The sequence below is a fragment of the Limanda limanda genome, chromosome 12 (assembly GCF_963576545.1).
Source record: "Limanda limanda chromosome 12, fLimLim1.1, whole genome shotgun sequence".
Lineage (NCBI taxonomy): Eukaryota > Metazoa > Chordata > Actinopteri > Pleuronectiformes > Pleuronectidae > Limanda > Limanda limanda.
In genome coordinates this window covers 14,431,561-14,442,080 of record NC_083647.1, presented here as the reverse complement: position 1 = coordinate 14,442,080, position 10,520 = coordinate 14,431,561, and the positions used below count along the sequence as shown (strand labels likewise).

Sequence of the window (10,520 nt, the reverse complement as noted above, 5' to 3'; positions counted from 1 at the left end):
CTCCATAGAGAGGACCTGCGCCTGATGTAAATATAAAGTATTTCAATCCAAAGGGCCCATTCTAGGGTAAAGAAAAAAACAATTCATAAAATTAAGATAAGATAAGTTAAGATAAGAAGTATAAGTCCTGTAATGGGGGAATTTCCAATGTTACAGCGGCAGAAGACATCACATAAGTAGCATGCAGTACTTTGGTGAAGGAATATAAAGAAATAGAAATGTACAACAGTATATAGAAAACAAATAGATGTTATTAAACCGGTATATACAGTGAAAATAAATATATTATGTGTCAGAATATGTACAGTGAATAGATTGCACAAACGGTTAATATTGCACATACATTTTGTACAAATGAATATAGTACAGTGAATATTGCACAGTTGAGAATGTTAAAGTGAGAGTGGATAATGGTGGTGCATGTAGTTTTACCAGGAGCAGAGCTGGTTGTACAGTGTTACTGCTGCATAACACACCAGTGATACCATTACTTGGATTATTTTATATTCGATTTCTGCCAATACATCCCTTTCAGCTAAATCTTCATCACTCTGTCAGCTGTACTGGGCTGGTTGTTGGGCCACCCTCCAGTCCAGCAGGTGGCGGTACCGCATACCACTTGCGGTAGAGTCAGACCTTTCTCCCGCTGTGGTGGAGCTAACCCCTGAGTGTCCTGAGGCCATTTACTCTTCATGCACTTTGCTCTCCTCTGACTCTCGCTCTCCCACAACAAACATGGCCATGTTCGCCGTCAGAAGCGTCCTCCGCCTCGGCTCCAGGCTCTCCGTGTCCGCGGCGGCGAGGAGGGGATGCGCCGGCTCCAGCATCCAGGTGGACGATGTGGTGAACGGACTCACCGACGACCAGATCCAGGTTCGTCACACTGGGAGGACCAGGCAGGAAACAAACAGTGCAGATAGTGGTGCAGAGGAGACACTGGTTCTAGAAACAATCACAGAGAGGTCGCTTACAGCTGAGCTACATCACAGGAGGGTTTCATGGCGATTTGACGGAGGGTTATTCAATCACAGGGGGCTCCTGACGTGGTGACATAACATTAGCTAGCAGTGCTTCGTGCTAGCTAACCTACGGTACACACTGAACTGTGGACGTTTAACTACTACGTTGTCTTTGCTAACGAGGGCTAGCTGGCTAACGTAAACATGGGCTGCGTTCGGGAAGTCCAAATAATCTCCTTCCCGGACCACTAGTCATTGACCCCGATGGAAGCGAGGTCAAGGAAACGTGAAGGAGAAGACGTGAGGAGTTAGGAAAGGAGAACTCCACTTACACTCATGTTGTTGTTGTTTTTTAAAACGACTTTACTTATAACAGAAGATACACATAGAGTATACTGTTATTATAACGTTTCCTGTTTAAAACAGAATGACCTGGGCTCACTTTACACTTTATCAATAAACACAGACACAGATCAGAGGTTATTGGAACCTGAACAGTCCTGAAGTTTACTTCGTGTTTGTTTGATTCGCTCAAGAGTTTATGCGTTGTTGAAAATGTTACGAGCAGATGCATACAACATTGGTTATTGTGAAGGGCCTACCATAATATTTAAGAACTTAATACTTATTAATACGTACTTAATACTTTCAATATGTAAGACTACACCAACTTATGGTTTTTCCCTTGCACAGATTACAGCTTTCATTCTGTGAGAATTTCTTTCATATCCAGGCAAAATTATTTTTGAATAAATCGATATTTGAACAAATCATATGGAATCGAACCCAGCCCTTGTAAGTATATCCCCAATGCATATGGGACATGTCAAGAGGAAGGTATATTAGGTGTACTACTGCTCTGCCAAAAATGAATGCATCATTATACGGTGCGATTGTGTTTTAAGGACATGTCATAGTTAATTTTTTGTGTTTTGCACAGCTCAGACAGACGGTGCGTAAATTCCTCTCAGAGAAGCTCGCACCTCAAGCTGATGAGATCGACAAGCAAAATGAATTCGCAGGAATGCGGGTGAGTTGAAACTTATTAAGTGCATCTATTACCTTCTATAATCTCTTTCAAAAACAAATCAATAGCTACACCTGGACTCGTGGAGCCGGATTTCTGTATTGGTAACTTTCCTTGCAATGTTTTTTCTCCAGGACTTCTGGAAAGACATGGGGGAGATGGGGCTCCTTGGGATCACTGCTCCAGGTATGATTCTACAATATACTGTGTGTGGAAGTTGTTGTATTACACTTACATATACCTAATTTGGGTGTAGGTATCAAATATAAAGTCAATGGTTTTGGATAAATCATATTCACGTTTGTAATCAAAGCATGATCTGATGATTTCTCTCTTTTTGTTGGTGTTTGAACATTTAACACAAAGCATTTATTTCCTCCGTTCTTCTCTTTCAGTGGAATACGGGGGCACGGGACTGGGCTACCTAGATCATGTCATTGTCATGGAGGAAATGTCGCGAGTGTCAGCAGCCATTGCTCTTAGTTATGGCGCCCACTCAAACCTTTGTGTCAACCAGATGGTGCGCCACGCAAACGAAGAGCAGAAGGAAAAATACATGCCGAAGGTCAGAACCGAAAGAGTTCATACTGTTTTCAAAAGCACGAATTGATTAAAGAAATTAAGTAATGCTTCATTCCCCTCTGTCGCCTCCTGTTGTCAGTTAATGACAGGAGAGCATGTCGGCGCGCTGGCCATGAGTGAGTCTAACGCTGGATCAGATGTCGTATCAATGAGACTCAAAGCCAAGAAGGAAGGTAGGATATCAAAACCACTGCTCTGAATATAGTGAAACCCACATGTCCGCGGAAACATTTCATTACCAGAGGTTGATTCAGTCATGTTAGGTTTGTGGAGTGCCAGACGTGTAGGACTTTACCAAGTTTGTCTGATTTTAATCAAATAAGATCAGCAATTTGTATTTTCCCCTAAAAATCAGACTCAGTGATTTCCACATACTGCTGCACTCAGTGGAGTAAGTGTGAGCCAAAATACCAATACAAGGACAGAACTGGCATAAAGCAACTGAGTGGCCCAAAGCCAATGGAAACAATGAATGCAAATATATAAACATGAATTTCAAATGATCTCCTGAACAAGAAAACTGTGAATAAATTTAACGCAAGAGAAAAGGTAGATAAGCAGCATTGGTAGACTGTAGAGGACGAAGTTGTCAGTGTTATAAGCTTTAAAAAAGGAACTTTTGTATGGGTGGGGGTGCACATATTCACAGAGATGAAAATGTGCTGCTGTGCTTCCACAGTGTACAAGTGAGGAAGTGATCCTCAGTGGCCACACCTCAGTTCATGCCTCGTAAATACTCATTTTCAAGCTGTTGTTTATACTAGGGTAAAAGGTAGTTCAGTGCTGGTCTAACCAGAGAGACTGAGATGTTTCCAGAATGAGATGATTTATTGTTTAACTGTCTGCAAATGGGATGGCCTGAAATAGTTGGAGTAGTTGCCTATTAAATAACCAAAATCACAGGCTCCAGTCACGTCTCCTCTCCTTCACCTTTGAGTAATATTGGTACGTTTGTTCCCTTAGCTCTGCTGTTAAACTCTCCTTTGACTTTTTGTATTTTTACAGGCGACTACTATGTCCTGAATGGCAACAAGTTCTGGATCACTAATGGTCCAGATGCTGACGTCCTTATAGTTTATGCCAAGACAAATCCAGAGGCCCATCAAAAAGGCATCACAGCTTTCATTATTGAAAAGGTAAATGCAGTGAAGTACAGTATGGAGATAATCATATTCTCAGAGCAAGGAGTCACTTGTAGCTCAGGATATAATGAGTTTTACATGTTGTCCTCTATTCTGGCGATTAGCCTTGTATATTGTTCAACAAATAACTATAATGTGAGGAATCTCTACTGTATATGTGTTTATGTAATTTGCCTGTCCCAAAAACTGTTCATCCATCGAACTTGGCAGTTGTGCAGTTGTCAGTCCAAGGAATTGCAGTGGTGCAACTTGGACATGTGAAACACTCAGTTTTAATACATTTTTAATAAATGGGCTAATAAGGTAAATGGACTAAATTTATACAGCACTTTTCCGTCCATTCACACACCATTTAGTATCTGGCCAGGAAATGTAGACTGGAGGAGCCGGGTGTTGAACCTCCTGGTTAGTGGACAACTATCTCCACATCTTCCAAACAGTCGTTGTTCAACATGTAGTGGTGTAAAATAGTGGTGTTAGGTAGTGACAGGAATCACAGCATTATAAACAGTGTTTGTTCATATATGAATCTGTGTGTTTTGTAGGGAATGCCGGGATTCTCCACAGCACAGAAGCTCGACAAACTCGGCATGAGAGGATCAAACACCTGCGAGCTGGTCTTTGAAGACTGTAAAGTCCCAGGTGTGTGTGTTAAAATGCCAACGCTGCCTGATGTCAACTTGTGTAAAACACTAGAATCATGGATCAGTTTTTGTTTTGGCTCATTTCTTCACAGCTAATGTTTTTTTCCCCCGTTTTGTTGTAGAGAAAAACATCCTGGGTCCCCTGAATAAAGGTGTTTATGTGATGATGAGTGGCTTAGATCTGGAGAGGCTGGTGCTCGCAGCAGGACCTATTGGGTAAGTTTTTAAAATCATACATGAAACATGATGATGTGTTGTGGGTAATCTCTGATTCTTCACTCTTGATTTAAATAAGGGATTTTTTAAAAACATGACAGGGCCGGTGCTTAATTTCCAAAAGCCTTCGACTCTCGTAATTCTATGTACATTTTCTTGCTGTATTCTCACATGGGATCACTCTGACCTGTTACTTGGGGACTAGCAGGACAAGTTCTGTCAAATGTTCAGAGTAACTGAACTAGTTTGTGTTCTCATCAATTCTGAAAGCAGCTCATGACAGACATCGGACACGTTTTTGTTTTTGGCTTCATGTATTTGATGTTATGGGACTTTTTGTTAAATATTCTAGTGAATGACACTTGAATTGTTTATCATACCATTATTACTTTGCAGCATCATGCAGTCAGTTCTGGACTTTTCCATTCCCTACCTACATGTCAGAGAAGCTTTCGGACAGAAGATTGGTGAATTTCAGGTTTGACTTTCAGACTCCACTTTATTACAATGTTGTACATTTTTAACAGTCAAATATATAGACTTACTTTACTATAGATAAATTCTCAGGTTTAAAGTTGGCAGCGAAGAATTTGAAAGTTTCGAATAACCTGTTTGAAACTGTGTGTGTCGTGTTTATCTGTTTAACAGCTGATGCAAGGAAAGATGGCTGACATGTACACCAGACTGAGCTCCTGTCGACAGTATGTCTACAACGTTGCCCGCGCTTGTGACAAAGGACATTTCAGCTCAATGGTGAGAGGATTTCTATTCACTCATCTGCTCCCGCAGAACAGTTTTTAGAACATGAAAGATTCATGTAAAATTTGCCTCAAAAGTTAGAAATGTTGAAATGCAACACCCCCCCCATACCACACTTGCACACCGTGACTGTGTTGGTTTGTGTTTTCGTTGCAGGATTGTGCTGGAGTCATTCTGTATTGTGCTGAGAATGCCACTCAGGTTGCTCTGGATGGTATTCAGTGTTTGGGTAAGTCCTTTAATATATTAAATAATTCTGTCAATAAGTTAACAGAACACCAACAGACAGGCACTGGGTTTCCTGGTGCCCTCTCTCTCTCTCTCTCTCTCTCTCTCTCTCTCTCTCTCTCTCTGTGTACCTGTTCTTCTGTCTCAGCTAATTATGAGTATAATTTAGAATGAAATGAAATTACCATTATCCAAAGCCAACTGACTGTAGAAAGATTTGCTGGTGGTAGCTGCAGTGAGGTAGCATCACACACACAGATTAGCTGGACGTTGTGGTGCAGGCGTAATGAAAGAGGGTGCATAGTAGAAAGAGTTCAGTCAACTCTCCCACTAAGTTGTGTTGAAACGTTATTTTAATGAAAATTATCTACTGATATATTGCCTCTTAATATTCATGATTCCATTTACACTTGACACATGAGCACATCATATTTTATTACCCTATTTTGCCAAGTACACGGACAGTATACTGCACAACATAATGTAGTAATACTGTGTACCGTAGTTTAAAGTATTTAGTACACCGAATGGAATAATTGATGCAAACAAATGAAGATGTCAAGTTAATTGTGAATGATTCTGTTAGTTGTTTTGCTTTTTGAAGTCTTTATTTCAAATATTAAGAGATTTACATACTGCTGCTGATAATGTGTTTATCAAGTAGCATTATGTATGTACATGAATTAGCCTCTTGGTAGAATATGATTTGTTATTCCAATCATTCTTCAGGGACAAACACGTGGGTTATCAAGTCCTGCATATTGATGTACATGATGTAATCATTCATTATGAGTAGAATCTGACTTGACATGTATGCATGTGCACTCAAAAGCGACACAGGGGAAGATTTGTATGGTGCATTAGAAATCCAATAGTTTGACATCTTCACATGACTTTGATTCAGACAGATGTGACACACTGTCTTTAACCTGCACGTTACTTGTCAACAGGGGGGAACGGCTACATCAACGACTACCCAATGGGGCGATTCCTACGTGACGCGAAGCTGTATGAAATCGGAGCAGGCACAAGTGAAATCCGCCGGCTCATCATCGGACGAAGCTTCAACGCCATGTTCAAATAAGCTAAAGTGAGGAAGAGCGAGCGCTGAGGACGGATCTGAATGATGAACAGTTACTCACACCCAGGGCCTTAACACCGAATTAGCCGATGCTGCTGTTTGGATGTTGTGGGGTTTTAGAGTTAGCGTTACCAGGGATTTTCATTCATCTGCAGCAGGAAGTGTCAGTGGACAGTGATGTTACAACAACAGACAGAACAAATAAAATGTTAGTTTAGTGTCTGAAGTGGCCTTCATGTATTTTGTTTAATAAATATTAGGTTGTTGTTAAAGTTGATTAATAACCACTGAAATACCAATCAAACACCAATATTGCTATAATGCAACCATGCAAACAAACAGTGTCACAGGTTTTCCTTTTTTGAGATGAAAATGGATTGAGAATTGTGGCTGCTTGTCAAGATTATTTTAGTTTTCTCTTGAAAACTCTGCCAGACCTTCAGAACTGCTGCTGAGAGAGAAGTGGATTGTGAATGTTGTATTATTTATTGTGAGGAAAATGGATGCCAGGGGCTCGGTGTTGCTCCAGGACACGTTGGCAGGTCACTGTTCCTTGGTTAGAACCTAAAAACATCTTTCTCTAAACATAACGATCATCATCACTACAGTTAAAATTCAAAAAGTCTCCAGATTTTACTGTGATCGTTCACTGTAAATGTGAGTTAATGTTTGTAACATAGATGTAAATTAAAGTCCTTTCAACAATATCAATGCAAACTGGATTGTTTCTGATCATTAAACAGGATCATTTGATGTCTGGGAGTGCTCTGTTGAATCAGTGTAACTGAAAAATGATTTTTATATGATGTAAACCAATCCCCCTCAGATGCTGTGAGACTTGATGGTCTTCTCTGTAAAGGACTTTGATTTTTAACAACCAGTAGCTGTACAGTTTCAACATGTATGATATATATGACTTTTGTTTCCAATGAATACAAATAAAGCATTTTTAGTTCTTGACTGCAGTCTTTTTTTTTAAGCCTAAAGAATCACCCCACATGCAGATTTCTTTTAAAGTGTTTGCTTCATATTTAAGAAATAAAGCTACATACGTATCTAATTTAAATCTGCTCTGATTTATGATCAAACTGAAAGTAAAGCGAGCAATGCTGGTTTCACACGTAGAGATGACTTTACTAGCAGCACTATTCAGCCATTAATCAGGCACCAGTTTCTAACTACAAGCTTGTGTTGTAAACTGAGATGTGGACATAAAACAGACAAGTGTCTAGTGAACAAGGTCTAATTCACACGGAATCTGACAACTTCTTTAAAAATGTGTTTTTGTTAGTTCCCTCTCTGTGACTCAGCATGATCTGTGAGCAGAAAATAGTTTGGTGGGACTCTGTCACTGCTCCTCTGTGTGATAAAATCACTGCACTGGTCCAAAGGATTCCCATTACTCTCATGTTGCTTTATTTCTTAACCTCCCCCAGTGGGGAAGAAAAGACTGGCGTTTCAGATCTGAAGACCCTCATGGGCTCCCTGCTGGAAGACGTAAACGAAAGTGGGTCTGCTCTCTTTGGTGTAATCACAAAACACTGAGCTGAGATGTGGTTGCATTTATAGTCACACTGTATCCCCTGATTAATCAAATGACAAAAACTAAAGATAGAGGGAAATCTCTGTAAACACAACGCACAGTTTTCTATAGACCCTCTGTATCCACTCAACATAGAGCTTATTGTTTCCAGGAAGGCCAGAGGGGAGACAGTCCCTCACACTGAACCATCCCACTACATTTGAATAATACATGGGAGTTCTGTTTCAGGGCGGGTTTTCCCTTCACAGGAAATAAGTCTGGTTTAAAACATTCATGTCTCCACCACTGTGAGCTAACTGCTTAATCTGACTGAAGACAAATGTTTTTGTTAAGAAATTCATTCTTTATCCCGTGACAATGTAGCTGCATGTAAATCCAACCTTAATGCTTCACATTTATTATTATAATGAGCAGTATAATGAGAATGAATAATGTGTTATTATAACAGTCACATTCAAGGGAGAGCTCACCCAAAAATAAAAGGATCTACTCACCACTGTGCAGATGGAGGGGTAGGTTTAAGTGTTTGAGTCCACAGAACGCTTTTGGAGTTTCAGGGGTAACTGACGTTGCAGCAGAATCCAATACAAATGATATCCGCTGGGTTTTCGCAATACTCACAAGCTCACGTGAGAACTGCAGCAGTAACTAGAGGACATTTAGGCTAAAAACACGGAGTCACTTTGAATGTTGGGACTTACAGACACTGGGATGACACCACAGGATTAGTGGGGAGGCATTTGGGGATTTTATTATGTTGTTTTTTTACTTTTTAAATTTTTTTTAACATTTACTCCAATTGCATTGGATTTGGCTGCAACGCTGTTTGCCTCCTGAATCTGGGTGAAGTGTGTTGTGGACTCAAACACTTCACCCACTCCTCCAATGGCATAGTGGTGAGTGGATAATGAGTGAATTTTACAGTACAAATGGTTTCAAGCACACAGCAATTGTTTATACAGTATCACACACCGTTCATACACTGTCAGCAAAGCCATCAGGGGCACTTTGGGCTTCAGTGTCTTGCCCAAGGACACTTGGGCAGACTGGAGGAGCGGCTGGTCAGTATGGTGAGTGGACGACTCTGTCTACCTCCTGAACCATAGCCGCCAGGACCAAGCCTTCAATCGCAACAGAAATTCTGAGACACTGAGAATTGATTGTGGCGGTGGGTTACAAACTTCTTGAACATTTGTAAAAAGGTATGACAGTATTTATCCAGACCTTTCAACGTTATCTCTCAGTCTTCCACAGCAGATGAGATTTGCAGATTTGAAGATGGATCTGTAACATCGAGACACAACCTCTGTCTTAGTGTTCAGTGACGATGACAATCTGCAAATATCTGCTGATGAAGACCGAGATAAAGCTCAAGCTGTAGTGACAGAAGAGACTGCATGTTATTATGGGCGCTCCAGTTTGAAGATTTGTCCAAAGTTCAGAGGGGCTTAAACTTCATGGTCTTCATGTGATGGATATAAATTCTCCCATTTTTATCTCGAGCAAGGAGGTTATGTTTTCATCCCCGTTAGTTTGTAAACAAGATAACAAAAAAACTGCTCAACAGATCTGGTACATTTTGGGAAGAACCCATTATAGTTTGGTGCCGATCCGGAAGAGGGGGTCGGTCCAGGATTTTTTATTATTGTCATTTTCTTTAACATTGTGAGATTTTCACCATTTTCACCGTGATCTCAAGTAATAATTAATGGATCTTGATGAAAACAATCTGGCATATTTAGGCAACTGATTTCTATGAGCGTGTAAAATTGGTGCAGCTTGATTGAATATAATGGGAACTGTTGGGCCTTAGCTAGTTTCATGGCTGTTTTCAGTTAATCTTTTTAATTACCAAGCAAAAGACACAAATGTGAATTGATTAAACAGACAGAACTTCCTTCTTTTTTTTATCTTCCCTCTTTCCTTGACACTGACATCGAGCAAAATGGCAAATGTATGTGTCCACTTGTCTCAACACCTCAGATGTTTTCAGAGACGTCTGTCAGCCTCCTGATCTGAAGAGGCAGGTGGCTCATTCACTCATCGACAACACGACAAGATGAAGGATCACACTGCAGATCATCACAGCACCTGTGGCTCAGCACTCACTTTATACAGACGTTTATACAGAACTGAGCATATTTCTTCCTTTTTGTCTCTCATCAGATCAATAGAACTCTACAGCTACACAATGTAAAAATACACATAATGGGTCCATTTCTATTCCAAGGCTGAAGTACCACTTGGTGTAAAATTACATCCATTATGTGTATTTATTTATGTAGAATTAAGTTTTTTTTAATTAACCACTCAGCACTTTCTACAGGTGGATCATTTAT

General features: G+C 40.3%; 1 protein-coding gene across 1 annotated transcript; it reads left to right on the top strand.

Annotated features, from left to right (window-relative positions):
- The first annotated feature begins 651 nt into the window (after positions 1 to 651).
- Positions 652 to 7,598, top strand: ivd (isovaleryl-CoA dehydrogenase). Its single transcript, XM_061082346.1, has 12 exons — positions 652 to 873; positions 1,900 to 1,989; positions 2,121 to 2,172; positions 2,382 to 2,551; positions 2,648 to 2,741; positions 3,574 to 3,704; positions 4,256 to 4,352; positions 4,477 to 4,570; positions 4,967 to 5,048; positions 5,219 to 5,323; positions 5,486 to 5,558; positions 6,508 to 7,598. The coding sequence occupies exons 1-12, from the start codon at positions 736 to 738 to the stop codon at positions 6,639 to 6,641; spliced, it is 1,260 nt and encodes a 419-aa protein (XP_060938329.1). The 5' UTR covers positions 652 to 735; the 3' UTR covers positions 6,642 to 7,598.
- The last annotated feature ends 2,922 nt before the right edge of the window (positions 7,599 to 10,520 follow it).